Genomic DNA, 24,457 nt, shown 5'->3' with positions numbered 1-24,457 from the left:
AATTTTACTATGTGCAGAGAATTCACAGCATGTCGCTGGATCGAGGAGGCTGCATCGATAAGGCAACGCTGGCTGAATACCTCCCGTGGCGGTACAGCCACGTTCATGGCCATGTGTTGGAACTCAGTTGTGCAAAGCGGCAAAACATCTCAGATGAATGAAATGATAAACGAGTGAGTGAATGAACGGCTGTGAAGGTGGTGCAAAATATATGTAAACAGCGATAGGGTTAAGTTCGTGCTCGCTATGCGTTGCCTCTCAGTGCTGAAAAGCAGAAATATTTCTGAAGATTATATTGATAAACGAATTATTCTGCTGAATGAACAGATGACAACCCAGCATTCGTGCACCAGTATGGTTATGTGACGGTGTCCATGAATATCAGATGATTGCTGCATGTCATCAACACCAGCATTGCCACATTGGTGATTATAACATGTTTCATATTGGTCTTTCGTACAGAGTTTGAATAAAGTAAGAGGCTACAATTGTATGTTTCATTTCGTAAGTCATTCCACAGCATCTGGGGTGATGGCTGGTTTGCAGCTCTCTCTTAGAAAAAGGCCTTCTCTTAGATAATTAATATTTACATAACGTATGTGACAAACTCATCAGGAATGTGAGCAGGATTGAGCCTGGATAGTGTATGGATGCGTTACCACCACGCATAGCAGGTATGACCAGCTGCTCTGGAGAAATGTAGCGATCAGCGAAGGGCAGAACGACAAACTCAATTATTGCACTATCCCTCTATGCTTCTCAACGTGGGTTCAGAGTATTCGACTGCTATACATCTCCACGTGATTTTAAGCCACTTCGTTGACCTATCATTTGTTCACAATGTGAACTTAATAGGTGGTCGCTCGAGTGGGGTGCAGTAGTTAACCCGTCGAGTTCAATTCCTTGCCACATGACAGGCATTATAGGCGTCTGCAGAGCAAGATGATGGGGCAGCAGACTGCGGTGGAGAAAAAAAATAGTTTTGGCCTGTACTTCTATGATCCTGTCCCTACGCTCCCTGCCTTCACAACCCACACCGATCCGAGTAGTGAAGTCGAATAACCCTGTCGACCCGGCCGGTGTGCAGAGACCCTCATCCAGCAGTAGATTGATTAACACCCCACGTGTACGTCAAGTACAAACGTCCAGTACTTCATATTTATTTTGTAGCCCCAACCTTGATTTGTTGATGGGAAACAGTTGCCTTTCCAGACGTATGAGACGCACGACTAATTCTCGCTATCTGGCATCGGTCAATCCTCGTTTTTTTTTCTCTCTCAAACGACCAGAAAGAAGAAAAAAAAACCGCGGCGTGCACGCTATCCGCCCCGCAGGAATGGACGCCGAAACGCACCCCCCTGCTCTCTCGTAAACTCTTTTGCCGTTTGAAGTCTCTCGCTCTTGCCGCCGCGAGCTGCGGCAGCAACAGCGGCCGCGGCAGCCCGGCGATTCCTTCCCGCGCGGTTTTCAGACATCGTTTTCCTCCGCAGGGTTTTCCTCACGGCCACCGCCCCCCCCATCCCCCCCTACCCACATTGCGATATTGCATCGCTCGGTGTCGCAGGGAAGGAGGAACAAGAACAAGAAACGTGCGGCATTTGGCGAGGCATTTTTGCCACCACTCGGGTTGACAAAACAAACCAGTCGATTAAGCACCTCTCTCTCTCTGTGTGTGTAGGTTAGGCACCCTGGGGGAAAAAACAAAGTAAAAAAAAAATCCAGTGCCTCTTCGTTAACTGGCTACATTGTTAATGTGAGGTTTTGGTATGCGTTTGTTATGTGAAAACATTTACACACACGTTTTTAGAGTATATAATAGCAATAGTGATGCCAATAATTCACAAACAACATGCAAATAATCTCACGGAGTTTTGAAATACATCGATAAGAGAGTTCTGCATTGGGATGTTTGGCCAAATCCATTTCTAAGTGTTTGGCATATGAAAGTAAACCAGAGAACCTGGAGAAAGGCCAGACTTGGGGATAATGCTTGAAGCTATGCACAGATAGCTTCAATCTGCAGACAGACTCGATCCAGTGAGTGGCCCAAATCTATTTCTGGATCACACCCATGGCTGAACTGTGACCTCGTGGCACCTCTCAGCACCTGGCCTGCACCGGTGGGCACCCATCCAAGCACTGGCCAGGCCACAGCTTGCCTAACGTACAAGGTACAGCGGCGTCGCTCGCAATTCACAGTGATTGGGTCGTAATAAAATTTAACAAAAAATATTAACGGCAGAAAGCATTGAACAATCTTCACATTAATATTTGACCATTTAAATAATGTATTCGTTAATTGGCTTTGCAATTAGCCTAACTGAGGTGTCCATAGTATTTTAACAAGAATTGTCCTAAATGGTTGAGCTGACTTGCTGCTCCATGCACGGCTATCTTGAAATCAGTGCCCCTGTGAGCGAAATATATTCACTCGCTGCACCACGCACCTATGTAAAAACACTCCCTTTCAAAAATCGCTGACGTTCGGCCAGGTTTTATATCTTTCAATCGCACACGCGTTTAAAATCTGGCGATCATCTGTTGCGCACAGATGCCCAAAGACCACAAGGCCAAAACGATTAAACTAGCTTGGAAGTTAGATACGTCATCAGATATCGCAGTGGAATGAGTTTCGGTCATTCCTCTGCAGTTGCATAAGGCCACAGCCACCACTGGAATTGTGACAGTGGGGAACGGATAAGTCGCACATTATAATACGGTCGCCTTGATATGTAAACTGCCATGCACACAAAGTAAGCGTACATAATATACGGTGATCGACTCGTAACCACATGATTTTTTATCCAGACTTGAGAGTGCATTAATGTCCGTACAACAACAGCCACTACTCGCCACTAAGTGGCAGTGACGTCACCACAGCGTGTGTTCCAGGCAAGGTGCGCTTTGAGGCCACGTGGAGAGTCAAAGGCTCACTGGTAGGAGGTCACGGGACAGACCCAGGTGCCATGGGTTGACTGACTGAGATGCCTGGCAGATGCACCAGCTGTGCACCCTAATACGTCATCCAACCAGGTATAGATATACCATATTAATGTATTAATTATTAACATTTATTCCACGTGATCGTGTTGACGCAGTAGTTATACAATGCGCAGGCTGGAACCATAATAGAGGTTTTTTTGGGTTTGATCGCGTAAATATATAAATGTGTTGTTAAAACCTGCCACCACCCGACACAGCCAACTAGTAAGGTTTGTCACGTAAACGGAACATGCCAATTCGTCACTAGCGCAGCACACCGGTGTATTGGAGAGCCAAGCCACAACATTTACAATCTGAGTATGACGTTTCGTCAGTAATTACAACTAGCTTCATCAGGCGACAGCCAGGTTTGTGAAGAAGTCCACCTGTTTCGTTCCTTATATAGAGGCGTAGATGTGGTGACCACGCTTTTCGCTCTTACGAAAAGTAGGGCGGGGGGGATTACTGAGTGAACATACATTATGCATGCGCATTATGCGAGCCCTTTGATCTCGTCCTTCCTGTTTATTGTGTATTAAAATAGCCGTACCAATGGTAATCTCTATTGAAGTACGCTGCCCTTTATAGGCATGCATTTACACGATCTAACCCCCCAAAAAACTCTATTATGGATGATATTGGTCGCGAAATCCTACGCGTTAAACAGACTGGAACCAGAAGGTTATGATTTCAAATGCTGGCCGGGGTGAACTCAATCTTTCATCCTCTCATGGTCAGTAAATTAGACAGCACTTGGTGGAAAGTCATCAGTTTTTGTCCTCAGGATAGATAAACCTCTACCATAGGAATGTGGAATTTTACACCACAGGCCTGGAAACTTGCCAACAGGAGGGACGAACACCTTCCCATGTTCGCGTCAGCACAGAAACCGCTTTGAATTTGAGTTGCATTATTAGTGCAGTACAACACAGTTTATCACGCTGTATATGTTCAGATTCAGCACTTGGGTCGTGAGATTGGCACTAAATTGCTGGATCTTGTGAATGAAGTCATTTAAGCGTGATTCATATGCCTCATAAAAAATAAGTGGATCGCTTTCAGGATAAAGCTATTTGCAAACTTGCTCAGTGTTAAGTGCTTTGACCATAATACTATTAAACTACCGACAGAGCATACAAAGTCCTACCAACCGACCTGGGCTGTGCTCATTCGTGCTATTCAGTAGAACATCAAGAAATCTGCATGCTAAGATGCCATACGACGGTAAACTGTTGTACAGTGTTTTGCAATATTTCACAGATTTCCTCGAAACAGGTAAACATATACATATGTTGCGGTGAGCGTTAATGGATCGTTGGCGCTGTACGTCACCCCAGACCTATTTTGGTATTTGTTTGGTTTCCTGCGTGGATTGTGTTTAAAGTGAGGCCCTCAGCTGCCCACGATACAACCCAAGCCGCACGAGTGCCGCTGCTGTGTTGAGAGCGACTCTGTGCGAAAGAGTTCCCATTAAATTTCGATGTAAAGCTTTCGTGACTGCAGGGATTCATCTTCTTGGTTCTTTCGGTAAAGTCACGTAGAAGGGAAATAATAAAATAATAAAAATAAAACATAATAAAATAATTAAATTTCGCTTTAAAGCTTTCGTGACTGCAGGGATTCATCTTCTTGGTTCTTTCGGTAAAGTCACGTAGAAGGGAAATAATAAAATAATAAAAATAAAACATAATAAAATAATTAAATTTCGCTTTAAAGCTTTCGTGACTGCAGGGATTCATCTTCTTGGTTCTTTCGGTAAAGTCACGTAGAAGGGAAATAATAAAATAATAAAAATAAAACATAATAAAATAATTAAATTTCGCTTTAAAGCTTTCGTGACTGCAGGGATTCATCTTCTTGGTTCTTTCGGTAAAGTCACGTAGAAGGGAAATAATAAAATAATAAAAATAAAACATAATAAAATAATTAAATTTCGCTTTAAAGCTTTCGTGACTGCAGGGATTCATCTTCTTGGTTCTTTCGGTAAAGTCACGTAGAAGGGAAATAATAAAATAATAAAAATAAAACATAATAAAATAATTAAATTTCGCTTTAAAGCTTTCGTGACTGCAGGGATTCATATTCTTGGTTCTTTCGGTAAAGTCACGTAGAAGGGAAATAATAAAATAATAAAAATAAAACATAATAAAATTATTCTCACGACGTTTCGGCCACAACGCAAGCAGCCGAAACGTCGTGAGAATTATTTTATTGTTTTATTTTTATTATTTGATTATTTCCCTTCTACGTGACTTTACCGAAAGAACCAAGACGATGAATCCCTGCAGTCACGAAAGCTTTAAATCGAAATTTAAGATGAGTTCCCATTGCTAAAAAAAAAATGCGTCCGACCGGACACGAATTTACATGGGAGCAGCAGCGACTGCAGCATCACCATTGGGCCATGTAGAAGTCACGATTAGCGCTCAAACCAACAATCCTGACAGAACGAGGTGATCTCACGACCAGTGACTGACGGAGCTGCCAATCGTCGTCCGCTTCGTTCGCAATTTGGGAGGCATCAAAATTGGCATTATTCTAAGGTGGCCGAACTAAGATTTAAAATCGCTCGGGGGGGGGGGGCTTCCCTGACCCATGGGAGGTACGCGAATGACCAGCTCACCCTCCCTGTCACTGCCCGGACGGCCACACGCACACACACGCACGCATGCACGCAACAGGAATCAATGAGGTAATGTTTGCATAGCGCGCACATCCCCCCCTCCCCCCCAGAGCCGTTTTGGCCAAGCACTTAAAACAAGTCAACTTAAATTGTTCCCGGCATCCTCAGCTTTTTTTTTTAAAACAAAAGACGAAGAAAACAAATCACCAGAAGGGATAGCAACAACAAAAATCGCAACGCAAACAAGTCAACCCCATTTTGATTCGGTTCATCAAGTCAATTAACGCCACTCTCTGGCGTTGCTGCAGTGTCGAGTGGCAAATGAAACAAAAGGGGGGGTTGATGATGAAGCCGCCGGTTGAACAACGGCGAAATGTTGTGGGGTGCGTGGCATCACCGGTGGGGCCGAACGTACAGGGAGCGACATGTCTTGCTGGCAGGCGGCTCGGGTCAAAAGTTTACTGAATTACTTACTGGGCGAGGGGCCAAAGCTTCTCCCTATCAGCTGCACAATCCATTGCCAGAAGGTGCCAATCATCTCCCTTGCACCGCGTCCCTCTCTGCTCTCTCTCTGTCTCTCTCTCACTTGCTGGTTCACACTTTGTCCGTTGTCGTGTTCCCATGGTTCACAGGCCCAGGCGAGAGATTACAAATTCTGGTACGGGCTCGAAGTAGTGATGTTTCTGAGTAATTTTAAAAGGTCCACAACCATTATTCGTGTTACCAATGCATCTGTTCAGCGATTGAAAATGTATTGTTATGCTCAGAATACATGTATCAAAACGTGCGTGCAAAGAATTATTTACTATTTTTCAAGTCTTGTGCTCATGTATATTCATTCAAAGAATATTCATTTCTTGAGAAACCCTTTTTTTTAGAACTGCTTTTTGTGTTTAGTTTGTTGTCTTTGCCCCCCACCTTCTTTTGCGCCGTACATAGAATGGTTTTCTATGTACGGTGCGAAACAAGTTCAACATACATATATGGCTGACATCAGAAGTGAGTGATATCTGAACTCGTCATGGACCCCCGCCCCCCAACTTCCTCAACCCACATTGACCAGCATTGCGAAGTATGGTCCAACAACCCCCATGATGGACTAATGAATGGAGAGGCCCTTCATCCAGCAGTGGAGTGCAAAAGGGATTTAATGATTATTGTTTATTAAAAGATGCCTTCACATTCCCAGCCCTATATTCGTGATCAGACTAACTCCCCCACACATAGGCGAAGCCCCATGGGGCTTTTAATGCACTAGCTGCACTTTAATGCTTCGAGTTGGAGCTGCGTACCACTCAGCACAGTCGAAATTCACTCATCATCGCACCTGCCAAAACATTTGAATATACAGTAAAAGTGTTTTGTTTGGTAATTAAGAATATTAAAAAATATATATTCAACTTTGAACTTCGTGAACTTATTTCGCACACCATACGTACCCAACCGTGCGAATCGGAGGTGAAATTAACATCGAATAACATCCACAAAGAAACACAAGCCTGGATCGGCTTGGAAATGAAGAGACGAGGAAGCCACCTTCAGGCGAGCTGAAGCAAAGTCGACTGATGGCTGGGGGGGGGGGGGGGGACGTGTCCTTGTGACGAGCGGGAGAACTACATCGCAAGAAAGGTGATCGCCATGGAAGCACCAGGCCGGAGACCGAGAGGCAGGCCAAGAAAAAGGCTGTTTCAAGTGGTGAACCAGGCGTATTAAGGTCTGCAGTGTGGACGTGGATATAGCCCAGAACAGCAGTGAGCGGAGCAAAAGGGTCCGGGATGGCAGACGCCAAATGAGTGGGAACGATTGCGGCTGCTGCTGAGAAGGCAGTCATAAGTGCAAGCACACCTCTTTTGATTTGGAAAATAAAATTGTTTGTGTAAAAAACAACACATCCACGTTGTATCGAACATAAACTGCTCACAAACCTAAAGAAATTGTAAACACAAGAACAAACAGCTCTTTTAGGTACGTATCCATGTGGCATGTCCAGAGCTGTCCAGATATTGAGTTGGCAGAGTTTGTTAACAAGAAAAAATACTTTCAAATGTACAGTCAGGCACACCATCATATCACTCAAGTGCCGTCCCTGCCTGTGCTGACACTGTATTTAAATGTATGGGAGTGGCTTCAACCACGGCATCACTTGGGAACCACAATAACGCGCTAGAACAGGACACTTCAGCATTTCTATATGTGATGAACGACGCATGAAGCTCACGTCAGACAACCGACAGACAAAGCCTAAGTACGGCACATAATTAGAAGAAAAGAGCTCTTTGTGTTTTAGTTTACGTTTTCCTTTAGGCATCGATGAGGCAAAGAAGAAAGCCGCATACCAAAGGGCCGGGGTCTCCCCTGGGGCCTCGCAGCTCCGGCAGAACCTCTAGCTCCACGACGCCCTCCGGATCGTGCACATCGACGTAGCCCTCGACGTCCCCCGTGCCGCCAGAGATGAGGTCCTCCCACTCGTACAGCAGCGTCAGGTTGTCCCTGCCGGCCTCCTCGTACCCCTCGGACCCATCGCCCCCTTTCCGTCCAAGCCCCCTGGGTCGACCCTCCAGCTGTTGGTCGAGGAGGTCGGGCCTGGGCCGCCTGTCGGGCTTACGGCGAGAAGCGAGGCCCTCCGTCTTCCTCCTGCTTTGCCTGATGGTGGCGAGGGTCTCCTTGTTCTTGGCGGCGACCTTCCTCCTCCGCTTGTCGTTCTCCTCGGTGGTGTTATCCGAAGGGCCTTGACTCGTTCCGTGCCCCTGGCTGGCGGTCGTGTGCCGGGGTTCGCCGAAGGCGACGCCGGGGGCGGCGTCGCCGTCCGGAGGATGCAGCGTCGTCTGAATTCTCTCCGTGGTCGCGGTGCCCATGGAGTCGAGCGGCAACTCGTCCACGTGGGCCGTCCAGAGGGAGCCGCCCCGCTCGGCGGCGCTGCGCTGCGTTGCGAAAACGTGCGGAGTCAAAGGGGTGACGGGCGAGACCTGCTCAGTGTGGTTTTCGTCCAGATCTTCCTGAGACGACCTCGCCCCCGCTGACGAGGAAGAGTCGCGATCGACGACGGGAGGAGCTGCCAGCGGCCGGGGCGCAGAGCTTCGGTCAGGGGAGGGCGGCTGCGGCGCACGCTGCCGGTAAACGTCGCCGTGCCAGCACTGCTTCCTGATGTAGCTGCAGTAATTGGCGGCCGCCTCCGCCACCGGGAGTATGTCCAGCTGGCAGATGCTGCCCTCGAACGGAACCGCCTTGCGGTTCATCTTCGCCAGGAAGAACACGGCATCCGCCTCGAACTTCTCCGGCTTGCGGAAGATCAGCCTCTTGACGGAGCGCTCTCGCCCGCAGGCTGTGAAGAAGGATATCTCCCTGTCGCCGATGTCCACAGCGAAGTTGTGCCAGCGGCCGTCGTGCACGTCGTACTCGAAGTCCACGGCCTTTTTATTGCCCACGTAGACGATCACCTTGCCCGGGATGAACTGCAGGCCCAGCTGCAGCTTCTTGCGCCGGCTCTTGACGGCGAAGAGGAAAGCGTTGTTGACGCGGTGCGACCGCACGCTGGCCACCAGCGCCAGGCTGGCCCCGACAGTGCGGGGCAGCACGGAGTCCGCCGGCGCCTCCACGTGGGCGCCGCGAGTGAAGATGAGGCCCGAGCGCGACGGGATGACGCCGCGGGACACGGCCGAAGCCGACAGCTCGGCGTGGTGGGAGCCGGGCGAGGAGCTCCGCGCGTTCGGGAGGCCCAGCCGCTGCAGGACGTCAACATCTGCAACGCAGGGTGACAAGGGGCGGTCTCACATCGACGCTCACCATCTGGGGTCATGTTTTGTTTGAATTGGCAATAGACGAGGGAAAGCGGCAATTAACGGCGCATCGGATTTTTGTGCGCGCGGTTGCGGTGCGGCTGTATTGTTTTTTAACGTGGTACTGTATATGCTGCTGAAATCACTTCCTTACAGAGTAATTATCTCAAATACCCATTTCTTCCACCCACCCTGACATTGAATGCATGGGAGGCACGGAATAATAACAAATGATGGTGGTGGTGGTGATTATGATGATGACTGGATGTGGGGCACTGTTGAGGGTATTTTCCTCTCTGGTTTTTGCATGTTAGGGGTGAAAGAGGGAGTGCTGTGATTCCGGAATTATCTTCGGTGGGTTATTGATCCACGTTAAATTCAAATTGCCTTTTCTATTGGTTGCTTGATTCGTGTCATGTTCTTTTCATTATTTACATGAAGTTAATTTGAGACATTTTTCTATAAATGGTCGGATTTTTTTTTTACAATGTTCATTAATGGACATTACTGCTATTACTCAGTGTATAGGTGAGGAGGAAACTGATTTCAAAGGAGTAGAGAGAACGAACAGGGTTGTAAAGTAAATTCATGTAGTCAAAAAATTATGTTTTTCAATTCTGTACTCCTACTAAGATACTGATCATTAATTTTTAACTACAAACCTGATTTCTAATTTGAATTCCCTCAAATAAATGCACATATTTAGGATGCTTGCATATTTAAAAAATATTTCATCAAATTCATTATGCTTATGTTCACAAACATTATGAACGCTCCAGATTTCACCAGTTTCCCTCTGTTAAGGCTCTAACTTAAACAGTGATCGACTGAGGGTCTGTGACAAAGTCGCGTTGCTGCTTCAATGCACTCATGTTTGGGATTGATTCTCTAATGGCCCTGAGACCCTATACTTCCTGGCCTTAACTCACCTCGTGGCCCCATAAAAAGGTACGTGTCACAGAGGCCATCTAAGTAATCGGAATCAATTCGTGGGACGCAACAGGAATTTCTTCAAAGGCCCTCTTCAAGGCGCTGGGTGGCAAAAACCGTTCATTGTGCCATGGGTCATCGCGTCAAAGCAAACCGCGCCAAAGGGCAGCGTTGGTCGTACTTTTGGGGGCGATACTTGTGAATGAAAGTATAACGCACTTGCAAAATGCGTGCCAACTTCTGAGGAGTGTGTAGTTTTGCTTCTGACTGTCAATTTGTTGAGGGTGTTACGGAAAATGCTTCACAACAAAATTAGTGATTCGTGGCCAATTACAATAAACTGCATTACTGATAACTATGAGCTGCCGGGGGAAATTCAAATTCAAGTATTGTGTGAATGTTTATACTGAGAGCAAGGAAAACATTTAACAAAAATGCAAGACTATACTTTATCCGAAAGACAAATGTATTTCATAGAATATGTATGGTGATTAGAGGGTTCACACATTCAACCCATAAGTAATAAAGTAAAGAGATGAAAGTCAACACGAACAATTTGGCAATCCACTGCAGGATGAAGGCTTGCGAATGCCATGACAGTCATGGGGATTGATATTGTTTTGTCATACTTCACCACACTGGCCAGTGCTGGCTGGTGGAGGGGCGGGCATCCAAGACCAGTTCACATATCACTCACCAACAATGTTACTCATGACCAGGAATCAAACTCAGGTCATCAGGTTCATAACGCAGTGTGTTAACCAATGCGCCAACACTCCACCCACGTTTGAAATTAAACTTCTTTACAAATGTTTAGTACGCATTTATTTACTCTACATCCATTTCCACTGATAACAGAACCAGACTGAACCACTAAACTTGAAATACGTGCTCTGTTAAAGCAGTAGCAATAATAGCAATAATAAAAATTAGACATGCGAGAAATGGCTAATCTAATTTGGCGAAGGCTGTGTAAGTTTAATTGTGATTTAATTCATGCAAGTACCGTACTCACAAGAGAAATACAATCAGAATAGACTTAGGCAACGTCTCAAAGGACGACTGCACAGCGCCAGTTTTATACACATTGCGGATAATTTGCTTTACATTCAACAGATTGCAGTTTGGAGGGCATTCATGGCTAAATTAGTTGAATAATTGTAATAGTGTACGCCGACACTGCAGGGGAGCGGCCATCGGCAGCATTCCCATCAGCAGCATTCCCATCAGCAGCGTGCCATGCACGATTATAAAACGTCACACGGCAGATGGATACAAGATGTTTTTTAAACACCTCCAAATATTTATCGGGTGCCAACAAAATAAAGGGGACTATATTCTACCACAGAGGCTTGCTAAGTGTCATAAGACACCAAAAGATAACCCACTGCAAGAACACAATGATAGTGGCTTGTGATAGCATTGCTAAAGGTTTGACATCTAACTTAATACGCCAGCCACATGATTTTATACAGCAATGGCCTTCAGAACAATGGCTCTTCATAGACATGTTGAAGGGATCGCTGTATTAAGCTTGTGTAAAGTTATATAAAGTAAAAAGTGGGCAGAGCAAAAAATATTTCTAAAGCCAGCCTTTTATGACCTGCAGCAAGAAAGTGAAACTGTGTATTGCATTGCATCCAAAGTGAATATTTGGATGTTCCTTGGAGCATATTTTAATTTAATTTAAAATATGCCACTTCCCACATCCGTATATCTTTACATACACAAAGACCCCCCTTGTTTTACCTTACAGACTGTTGGGGCAAATGCTGTTAGTGAGTTCCTATTAATGGCAGCATGGGTGGCAAGGCACGTACTACTTTTGGCCACCTTTGTGTCCCCAGTTCTGATGTTTACACACTGTAACCAGTACATATCTTTATTTATGGCTGAGTCAACCTAGGAGAGGGCCAAGACAAATTCAAACACCGTTTGCCACTGATGTTAGCCACGGCCAGGGATATAACTCATGTCACCATAGTGTGGTGTACAAACCACCATACGAACACACACAAAGACCAAGATCCCCCGCATAGCCTTAACATACTTAAGAGGCAAGTGGTGCTAGCGAGCACTTATGAAGGCCGAAACGGTACACGAGTGGGGTGGGTGGCCACTACCACGCCCGGCAATTTGTAAATCCTTTATATTAAGTTCGCTTGCTTGCTTGCTTGCGTGCTTGCGTGCTTGCTTGCTTGCTTACGACCGTGCAAATCTTTCGGTCGTTTTTTAACCCACTTCCCGTGATCCAATCGAGCTGACATTTTGCACACAGACTCGTTGTGTTTGTGAAAAAAAAATTCTAAAATTTTACACTGTTTAGGGAAAACAAATTAAATATTTAATTACCAATTGCTTAATATTGGCAAACAATCATGTGACCCATAGGTGGCAGCCATCTCAAGCCAGAGGACGAGAAGACTCTCGCCGCCACGCATATAAAGGATGTATAGTGAAAAACTTTGTTTTTACGGGTTTACTTGTTACACACCGCACCAGGTACTCATTTGAGGCTGAGTCGAACTGGGGAGGGCCATGACCGATTCAGGTAATCATTACTGGTGTTGGCCATGCGCAGGAATTAAACTCAGATCGCCGGGTTCGTAGCACAGCGCGTTAACCACTCGACTACTAGTCCCCATAAAACACACACATACACACTCACAAACACAACCGTCTATAGGGTAACCGTCATCAGAAAACCTGGGTTTTTGAAACCTCAGAACTCTTGTGAATGCTAAGCTGAAAAAGTTGCTTTGCACTGCAGGATGTACATTTAAATAACTGAAAAATAACGTTCTAGAATTTAATGACTTGTCAAACACGTTTTAGAACCCGTACATTTTGGAACGCTGCATATACAAAATTTGTGTCAATTCTGCAGTAGTGTACCATATGATTCTACTGCAGGCAAATGAACACGTGTAGGAAACGTTGATGAACTAAATAGGGCCGGCTCTAAATATCAACTGATGCTTGTACCTCTGGAGCTGTGAATTCAATCCAAAGTATCAGCCATCCCCTGAGTAAGGCATCTCCACAGAGGGCCTCATTATGGCCGGCATCAGCCACCTGCAGACGTATCATGACCACACGTGTTGTTCTTTACAGCCAGAGCTCCATCCTGAGCGCCACATTGGCAGGAAAGCAATGGGAGTAAACCAAAACAAGAAAATATGAAACCGGCACCGCTGCATGCGAGGACACGGCGTCTCTTTGAGGGTGAACAAGTGCTCGCTTATGTGGAAGGGGACCTTGAAATACGGGCGAGGCTCCTAGCGTAATGTCTCCAGGTAAACGTGTCTTGTGCGCGGTTGCCGCCTAGAACAATTTAAATATTTAACGCTCTGCTGTATCTGGAATGGGGCATTGAGGACTTTGGCTCTTTATTTTACATTCATCCTATAAACGAAACCCAAATGACTAAACAGAGCCCGTTGATCGGATAATATTTCTGTAATCTACGGAGAGATTTGTGAATGTCAAATTGGTTCAACGTTCAAATATTTCATCCAAATTGCTACATTTGATGTTGTTACTGATGTCTTTCCCCCCCAATTGATGAAATTGTTGCCATGTATCAATCAGGACACCGTGTGCGATGAACGTTATCATCTTGGCTAAGTCATTTTATGAGCACAATGATTTAAGACAGCAATGATAAAACTCCAGCACTCAAGCATAAACCCAGTCCATTTGTCCATGCCATGCTCTCAATTCATATGTAAACATGCATTTTAAAGTGTCTGCTTAGAGGTTGACATGAACAGTTGGTGCAGCTTGGGGCACAGAGTATTGCAGTATTTCTGTAAAACAAATCCACACTGTGATTATGGATCCTTGATATAACCTGCTTATTTCATCAGGATATTATCTGAAGATTACCGCATATGATTGGCTCGCCTAGCACAAAATCACCGAACATTGGTTCTGTAACATGGTGGACGCTAAGCAGGGTTGAGCTTTGGTAGTGCTTGTGTGGGTTGTCAAGGCAGCTGCAAGGCTCCGCTCCGTGGTGGTCAGCAGAGGGCAGTGCAGAAAATGCCATAGTTGTACTGTGCTTCTATGCTCCAATGCCTATGCTCCCCACCTTCACTAACCCCCACTAACCAGCGTGGTGAATGTATGGTCAAATAACTCCAACAACCAGCAGAATGTAGGGAGATCATCATCCAGCAGTAAATTGACAAAATAACTACTGTATATGCTAAGCTTGGATGTCCTAAATGTCAGAAGGCATTGATGCGTCTATAGTGAAATTGCCATGCCGCAAAACATTACACCTTAACAGGACAAGTGATTCAATATTGGTAGAGCAGTGGAAACCAATATAATATCACGGACAATGTTCTCTGGACCAAATAAAAGCAGTTTAAGGGGAATATCATATGTTGTTGTTGCTGAATTCAGTAATGTATCATGGGGTTAATGAACACTTTCTCAAAACAGGCCTAAACTTTATCGACATGTTTGACCAATGGTGGTACAACTGGTCAGGGCAGGTCTGCCACTGATACAATTACCAGTCGCCTATTGCCTGGAGGTGTGGATCAGGGCTGATGCAGCCAGGTGGGGGTGATTGAAGCCCATGTTGATGTTGCATGCAGTCATGAAAAAGTCTTAAGCCGCTGGTGAGAGGGCTTTACTGATCAGAAATTGATCAATAAATTGGCACGTATAATTCATATCGTTGCAAATATGACAATCTTCTTGGGTGGTGGAGAATTAATGACAAGAACTTTGGCCGAAAACTACTCCGTGGCCTTACCCTAAAACAAATATGGGTCAACATGCAGTTGGGTTGTGGGAGAAGATTCTTCTCAGTGGAATCTTGTTAAGAGTGGAAATTATGGCCGTTCGCAACATCTCATAACAAAATCAAGTAACGGACACCTCCACCGCAGTAGACAGCACTGACTCGTTGAATCAGGCACCCACCACCGTCCACCCGCACCCCCTTCCTAAAGAAAAATTCATAATCAACGAGTCACTCGGCGTGACACTTTGAATGGCGACAGAATGATTTCTGGGAAACTTGCCAATTTTTTTTTTAAACCTTGTTTCACCGAGAGATGCCACACCGAGCGAGCCTCGAAGGCTCGCAATGCCAGTGTCTGCATGAGTGTCGATGCATCTTCATAATCGAGCTCGGGGTGCTACGCCGAGTCAACGCGTACGTGTGTCTGTAGGTGTGCATGTACAGGGTGGTCCAGATGTCTTGTGATCTTCATTTAATTCTCTGAAACGTAACATATTTTTTGCATAGCAATGGGTGGGACAACAGAAATAAATAAGCAAAATAAAAAAATGTTAGGGGTCAATTAAATGGGGGGGGGCGGGGGGGGAGGTCACAATACATCTGGACCACCCTGTACATTCGTGAACATCTGTGTGTACGTACGTATGCTGAACTTCTTTCGCACCGTACCTAGCCAACCTTTGCCTCTGAAAGAACGTGTCCCCAAGTGTTTAGGGGTCGATGTGTCTTGTGCACACGGGTCATTACGTGTTCGGCATGTAAACGAGCGTGCTGTGTGGGCGCGTGTACACGAGCGTGCTGTGTGTAGGCGCGTGTACGTGCGCGTGTGCACGAGCGTGCTGTGTGTAGGCGCGTGTACGTGCGCGTGTGCACGAGCGTGCTGTGTGTAGACGCGTGTACGTGCGCGTGTGCACGAGCGTGCGGTGTGTAGGCGCGTGTACGTGCGCGTGTGCACGAGCGTGCTGTGTGGGCGCGTGTACACGAGCGTGCTGTGTGTAGGCGCGTGTACGTGCGCGTGTGCACGAGCGTGCTGTGTGTAGGCGCGTGTACGTGCGCGTGTGCACGAGCATGCTGTGTGGGCGCGTGTACACGAGCGTGCTGTGTGTAGGCGCGTGTACGTGCGCGTGTACACGAGCGTGCTGTGTGTAGGCGCGTATACGTGCGCGTGTGCACGAGCGTGCTGTGTGTAGGCGCGTGTACGTCCGCGTGTGCACGAGCGTGCGGTGTGTAGGCGCGTGTACGTGCGCGTGTGCACGAGCGTGCGGTGTAGGCGTGATGCAACCCTTGCCAAGGCTATTCGCTTTCCCTTATCGGCACTGGCCATCACCGCAGCCCCTCTCCCAACCCCACAGCATGCTTTTATGTTTATACTATCCAATTTCCTGATGTTCAAAATCTGACTTTAATCAAACGAATCACGGACGTACAAACAACTGCACAATTCCAGTGTTTACTGTAATAGCATTTAATACACGATAAAAAAAGATCCTCAAATTAGCAGGGGTTTTTTTTAATGCTTAGAAAATTAAGAAAACTGTTGTCTAACTGTATGCATATTTGTAGCTGATTGCTATATATGCATGACACACACTTGTGAATGCTGTATGCCTGTTCACAGCCTTGCCATGATGAAAAATCATTATGTCATGAATGGGGGAGTGGAAGTGTGCTGCCCTATGCACCCAGCGACCTGAACTTTGATTCTCGGCCATGGCGAACACCAGCAGTGAGTGATACCTGAACCGGCCCTTGGTCCTTCCCTTCACAAACGTGCACCGACTGGCATGGTGAAGTATGGTCCAAACCACCCCCTGACCAATGTCGTGTGGAGAGGCCTTCATCCAGCAGTATTTGTTTTATTTATTGCCAAGAATACCCAGCATCTATTCATTCCAGACTCTGTTGATGCTGGATAAACCAAATAAGCCTATATTTACGCGGTTAATTTTACACACCTTTATATCCCAGTATTAATACACTTTAAACACTGTTCATGTGTACCCACCACCGGCGTTTTTAAGCATTAACACACATGAGGAAGAACGAATGGGGCAACAGCTTGGGGAAGCCTTTATCCAGCAGTGGATTGTCTGATGATAATAATGGTGATGAATTAATGACCCACCTGATGCTGACACTGTACCCTCTCCACTGTCCGTGGAGAATGCCTTATATGGGTATTTATTTTAGGCCGAGCCAGAATAAACGAAGCAATCGCTGGGACCCGATGTCAGCTACAATTGGGGGGGGGGGGGCAGGAGGGGGCAGGGGGGGCAGGGGGGGGGGGGGCAGGGGGGGTTCCTCAGCGGATAACGGAAAACCTGGCGGTGAATCGGTGTCAGTGAGTCCGAGATGTGTCAGAGTAAGTACCACAGCAGGCTCTGTGCAACGCATATGGCCAACATTGTAACAAGTGATGAAGCAAAAAAAGAATACCAGGAATAAATAATAATAATAATGAATGACATTTATAAAGCAGCTTCCACAAGTTAATTAAAGTGCAATACATGAAAAAATAAACAAAGACATTAATAAATATATCACTGTGCCAGGGGAAGGAAAAACGAACAAGTATAGCAGCTAATTGGGGGAGCCAAAAGCAAGCATAATTAATTGCGTCTTGAGGCGAGATTTAATTAGACACGGTCTAATTATATTACCAGCTAAATAAATAAATGCAACTATCTTACATTTGGTCAATGAGCTTACGGGCCTTCCAGATCAATGTTCTCCAGCAGCCTTTGTTTAAGAAGACAAACCCTGGCTGGGTACACTTGTGTAGGGGTGTTACGGGAGGGCGAACAAACACACCAGGGGTGGTTATGCCCGCACGCGGAAGGATGCTTACATCCACGTCCGCAACGGTTAGCCCTGGGGGGCTGTGACGGCGCTGTGGTCCCCCACAGCCCCACCCCTCGTGGGGGAGTTGCTATACAAGGCGGTGAGCCGGTGGGCTCAGGGTTCAGTGTTCAGCTTAAACCAGTGAAGAGAGAAGACCGGCTAGATAAGCCCTGGGACTCCCCTGGATCGCTGTCCTTCTAAGGACCGACCAGGGCAAGCCAGTGGCGTGGCCCCGAGAGCCCAGAGCCCATGCTCTTGTAAGAGCCGGTCTGGTGACTAAGGGTGCCGTGATCCTAGCTTGGCCAGAGCTGGATCAGCTGGCCTCCCCTAGCTCTCGAGTGGAGGACCTGGGAGTAGGCTAGCTGGGTTAGAGACAGTGGGGTCTCCCTGTTCGACGGGTGAAGGGGCCGTTACCCCTTCGAGTGTTGTATTCCTTGGCCTGTGCTGAGTGAAACGTTTAATAAATACGTGTGCCTCCAACTACGTCGTCCACGTCTCATTGAACCTACTACACTTGTAATAAAACCATGTAGATTTGCTTCACGATACCCCACAAATACGGAAATGCAGGACTTAATTTCAGCCAGGTCTGTCTGAGTCAGCGACCAGGAAAATATTACCGCACCTGACAAGCCACATCCAATATACCTCTGGCTATGGCGAAAGCTACCAGTCACGTGCCATTTCCTGGGAATTTGTCGACCCGGAAATTATTCAGGGAAGAAATCAAGCTCTAAATTTCGATTTAAAGCTTTCCTGACTGCAGGGATTCATCTTCTTGGTTCTTTCGGTAAAGTCACGTAGAAGGGAAGTAATAAAATAATAAAAATATAACATAATAAAATAAAAGAATATAATAAAATAATATAATAATATAAAGCCCTTTTTTATTATGTTTTATTTTTATTATTTTATTACTTCCCTTCTACGTGACTTTACCGAAAGAACCAAGAAGAAATCAAGCTCTATTGTAAGGGGGCTCTTATTATCACAGCACTTGATTGCATGGCACCTTGTGCCAAGAATGACATATTACAAAATGCCAGTCACCATTTCAAGAAAACACAAACGCACCTTTCCTTCTCATCAAGTAACAAATAATCCACAGATAAACTTGCAACTGCATCTTGTCGGGCTCGAGCACACAGCAACCATCACCACCCCCGCCTCCTCTCAAGCAAAGGCCTGCTTGCTTCAATCACTGCACGTAGGCACACCACAGCATTTAAAGCCCTCTTGTGAAATGTAATGTCCTGCTGGAAATGTAAACAGAGCGCTTTTAGCATCTCTGGTGTGGCCAACAATAGCCCACTGCTGGCACGAATGCCAAGAGTAAAGTTTGTACTTTGCCTCAGGCAGCTTTGGGGGGAAATTGCAAATATTAGTTTATGGGTCACGAAGACTGGGATTTTGTTTGTAACATTATCCTTTGCGAACTTAATACTTTAACCACATTACGCAAGTTTATTAAAGTGTATACCACGTATATATATGGATTTTTTTTTATTTCGAAAATATTTTTACAATCTGTGAATAATAACTATGCATGAAAGTAGGTAGGCTTGGGTAAGACATGTTATAAGAAGAGAAGGAATAAGCTCGTGTGAAGGTGCTGGGTGGATTATCACATCACATGACCACAAGAGATGGTGGCAGCTTGGGAAGGCTTTCATCCAGCAGTGGATTAACCATGACCAATAATGAATAAATGGTGGGATACCTAGAGTTTCCAAGATGATCATAGTGCCTTAACAAAGGTCTATACATTGTTTTAAGTTATTGCAAGGAAGCATACAAGCCAAAAAATGCATAGCATTAAAACGTTATCTAATGGCTTTATAATGTGTAATCAGAAATTAGCCAAACATCCCAAGCAATGACCTTACTAAAGATAATTTTCAACCCAACAAACCTTTCTTGGGGAAATCCCATTACTATATACAGGGTCATGGCTGAATAATTGATGTAAATTTAAATTATGTTCTGGAAGGGCAATGAATCTGAACATTGATACAAATATAGTTGAGTCTGCATGAAGATAGAAAAATCTGAAAAACCAGAATTGTATAACTTGGGCTCTCAAACATGATGCCATACAGGTTTATTGGTTTTGCTAATAGAGCAGGGCAGTCTTAAATTGTTAAATGTATCCATATATGATCCCAATCATTCCCGAACCAAATGATTCACCTCCCATAAAGTAGAATGCTACATCTGACAACCATTGCAAATGGTTACGAATAACCAGAAACACACTCATACGGCACTGGAATTCAAACAAACACTGCCATAGGAAAGTGAAAAATGCACACTGGAAGCCCCCTATGAACGTATTGAACTTCTTTCACACCATCCGTAGCCAACCGTGCTAAGAACAACAAACTAAACGCAACAACAAGCAGTTCTCAAGAAATTAGTTTTCAATCTAGATGACTTAAACGTGCACAGCTCCAGTGGCGTGATGATGCGGTGGTGATGGTGATGATGAGGTGGTAGAGGTTGATAATTATGAGGAAGTGGTGATGATGAGATGGTGATGATGAGGAAGTGGTGATGATGTTGATGATGATGAGGTGGTGTTGAACTTCTTTCGCAGCACCATTGGTACCTCATTTGCCTCGTAAAAAAGGTGTCAATTTTGTTGCCAGATAAAAGGGCAAAAAAACAATTATCATATTCTTTCGCAGCATCCGTAGCCAACCATGCCAATCGGAGGTGCTGGGAAGGACAACAACATGAACACAACAACAAGCAGGAGGAGGCTCTCAGGGAGGAGCCTTCTTGAGTACCTTGGGTTTCTTGAGCGGAGCTTGGGACAATCGTGGCACCGGCACACACCACCACCAGCAGGATGAGGATCCTCCTGTGGGACGAGAAGAAGGCCGAGAATTGTGGTCAGGGGTCACGTAACACGTTGCAGCCGGTTGAACACGTGACGCTTTCGCGACAAATATTATTCATAATAAAGGTTTTTTTGGGTTAGATCGCATACGTATAATTGTGTCGTAACCCTCCACCACCCGACACAGCCAGTAAGGTTTGTCACGTAAACAATGCGCGGATTAGTTACTACTTCAGCCCACCGGTGTGTTGGTGAGTAAATCCACAACAAACCGGTGGGCTGAGATAGTAACTAATTGGCGTTGTTGTTTACGTGCAGCCGCTGAGATACACAGACACAGCGGCAGTGGCACAATCGACACAACAGACGGGACGGAGAGTAGTGGGGCTGCATTCTAAGAGATATCAGTGGCGTAAACGACGTATCGATGCACGTAAGTGAATATATTCACGATGAAGAAATACATTGACTGAATCGCAGGTGTAATTATCAATCTGTTTTAATGCACATATGTTCCATGTGATGAGTTCACGTCACATCTGCAGCCACTTGTGTTTAAAAAGAATTGAATCTAAACGTGACCTTGAATCATGATAATTCATTATTTTACCAGGGTATGTTTGAACCATTAAACCTCCAACAACTAGACAGATCTTTTATTTTTACCAAGTGAGACCTGGGTCACACAAATGGTACAGTAAATAATAATTAGTATGCAATTTGTAAACGTACACAATATTTCATAAACATAAATCACCGCAACGCTGAGTCACAGAGCCTAGCACAGTTTGAAAAGAGATGGGGCCTTTAAGAAATAAGCAGGGCCACTCGTTCTATATTTGAAGCTTTCGTGACTGCAAGGATTCATATTCTTATGTTTTTTCGGTAAAGTTACGTAGGTAAAAAATTAAAATTAATAAAAGTAAAATAAAAATAAAATAAAAATCACGACGTTTCGGAGGCAACACAAGCTTCCGTCTTCAGGTGGAACCGTCACAGCACGATAGCTGTATCAAGTGAGAGAAATTCCAAAAAAACAGTCCTTGTATATATACTGGTTGAGGGTGGGAGGAGCCAAGGTAGGCCCTGAATATTTTTTTTGTGAGGTTCGGTGCGGCTGAAGCACGCTGTTAGGAATGAGCCTTTGTTGTGTAAACTAGGTGAGGCTGATGTAAAGGTGCGTGTAAAAGGGACTGAGCCTTTTTGTTATGTAGAGGTGATGCGGCTGAAATCGCTACAAATTTTTTTAGCTACGTGACTTTACCGAAAAAACCTAAGAATAAGGGCCACTCGTGTCTCTTAAAAAGGTCGATGCAGATTGAATGTTGCTGCGAATGTGAAGCTGAATGACTGAAATGTAATATAGGCGCAAACAACAAATTGTTCTGCATATAAAATAAAATAATGTTGTTAATTGGTTTTTTACCCTTTTATCTGGCAACAAAACTGACACCTTTTTTACGAGGAGTCATGTTTGCATAGACCACAATACCTGCAGTTATAATGCAAACAAAAAACATAACTCTGATAACGTATGCACTGTCCTTGAAGTTGATTGGTCCACACCCGAGACAGCTTTCCTTAGAGCCTAGTCTCACATGGTGTTGGACCAGATGACTCCTCGTAAAAAAAGGTGTCAGTTTTGTTGCCAGATAAAAGGGTAAAAAAACAATTATCATATTTTTTACTGGCAAATGAGGTACTATTGGTAAAAAAATTTTCTTAACCTTGAAAATGGAACTCGAATTTACGTGAGATATCTTATTACATATTCACTAAGCTATTGGTCCAATTGACCAATCAAAATTCACCATTCAAAACTGGCCAGGATGTAACAGTTGTTCAATGTAAACGAGATGCAACACACACACACACGGCATCTCCACCATCTCTCGCTTTCTCCGGCTAGAACACATTTATTTACTACACTTAGCATCACTTACATTCTTGAAACGGCAAAAGTTGCACCGAGGAGTCGGTGTGTTTGTATGTATGCATGTACGACGTGTCCACCTGTGTATTTAGATCGTTCCATATAAAGCATTTGACTTTGTGTGGGAGCCGTGGTGCATTGGCTCACGCACTGTGCAATGAGCCCAACGACCCGAGTTTAATTCCAGGCCTTGTTAAAGATCAGTGGTGAGAGATCTCTGAATTGGTCCTGGGCTTCTCCTCGGTTGACTCAGCTTTAAATAAGTACTGCTCACTCTACTGCTGAACAACCCCTTCTATTCAAGGGAATGTCACAAATTGGGAAAGTGATTTTCATTTAAGAATTTCTCTTTTGTCTTGTTTGCACCATCTCATTACAATAGTTTATTTTTTAGTGCAATGTATACAGTTTTGTCCTGTCTATCAGCTCATGTAAATGATTAGCATATCATTTGCATACAATTTACTTAAGCCAATATATAATTAATGATAGCGTACATAATTTGATGCATGTATCATGCGCAGAAAAAACTATTTTAATCAATCTATGTATTTTTAAGATATCTATTATCGAAAGCATGTGGATATTTACAGATTAATAATATTTCACACGTACTTGCGTGCATCTAATTGATCTATTTTGGCGAGCGCATTTTGTACGTTTTGCAATGCTTCTTCAAAAGTCGCGCAAAAAAGCACCTATTCGCGTCGACCTCCAAGTAATATCCATAACCGCCATGCCAACGTGCAGCCCGTCAATGCTTGGGCTGCTTCTCCCTGTGGGCAAACCGAAGCCAGGCTGGCAATGTATTCATGGGGCCCAAACGGAAACACCTACCCCTGATGCTCGGTAGCTAGTCCGTGAGCAAACACAGACTCGTCCGTGTCCGCACGCCGGGCCAAGTTTACTTGGAGCAGTGAAGGTGTTTTGGCTGCCACCTTGTAGTCAAAGGAAGGGTGGGAGGGGGGGTCGGAAAATGGCTAAATCGTAATGGATCGCAAGAGAGCACAAGGCCGTGGCATCAGTCCCCATTACGATTCTGCATGTACTCACTGGTAACGTGCGTTGACATAAAGCAACTTAATAGCAAGCCTCGAAGAAATGGGTTCCTTATACATTCTAGATTCCTGCTTCTTAGTGATGAGGAAAAACCAGGCCGCGCTTTGATCAACGTCACTCAGATGAGATTCGTTCCATGTACAGAATTTAAAAATAAGTATAAAAATATGTATAACTCACACAGAAATAAAGTGAAACCTGCACCTGACAATGCACATTTGAGGCTTACTTTCAGAACAAATCTACCAGGTGTACACAGTGCCGGATTATCCTAGTAGCAAAAGTATCATATGCTACGGGCTCCACACTTTCAAGGGCACCGCGATAAATGCTTTCAAGCTATCAATTCCGATTCAGTGATTCTGCACTTTCTCTATTACTATAGTACTATACTGCCTTCAACTTTAATGAACGACTGGGTGTTTAAGGTTAGCGATTTGTTGTATCTGGCTGTATAGCAAATGATAAAATACAATTACTTTACTATGCAAGTAAAAAATGTGTGTTTTAATATTTCTGTGTTTATTTTTATTTAGGGCCTCTTTATAACATATGCTACAGGCCCCGCACTAGCTTAATCCGGCACTGGGTGTACAGTTGTTCTCAATTTGACTTGGGTGCTTTACTCAAAATAGGCAAATTAACACAAAAATATTGTTTGAAAATGGTCTGTAATAAAAATAAAAAAATGCGTTTTTAAAGTTTCCCT

The 24,457-nt window shown here is 44.9% G+C and overlaps 1 protein-coding gene across 1 annotated transcript in view; it reads right to left on the bottom strand.

Annotated features, from left to right (window-relative positions):
* COL24A1 (collagen type XXIV alpha 1 chain) overlaps positions 1-24,457 on the bottom strand; it is a 162,874-nt gene that overhangs the window by 116,458 nt on the left and 21,959 nt on the right. Inside the window, exons 2-3 of the mRNA XM_078603483.1 lie at positions 20,704-20,777; positions 7,942-9,344 (exon numbers count right to left, since the gene is read on the bottom strand). Coding sequence (XP_078459609.1) covers positions 7,942-9,344; positions 20,704-20,777 — 1,477 coding nt within the window. The remainder of the gene's footprint in view (positions 1-7,941; positions 9,345-20,703; positions 20,778-24,457) is intronic.

The sequence above is a fragment of the Lampetra planeri genome, chromosome 20 (genome assembly GCF_965212315.1).
Source record: "Lampetra planeri chromosome 20, kcLamPlan1.2.h2, whole genome shotgun sequence".
NCBI lineage: Eukaryota > Metazoa > Chordata > Hyperoartia > Petromyzontiformes > Petromyzontidae > Lampetra > Lampetra planeri.
This window is presented reverse-complemented; position numbering and strand designations above follow the sequence as displayed.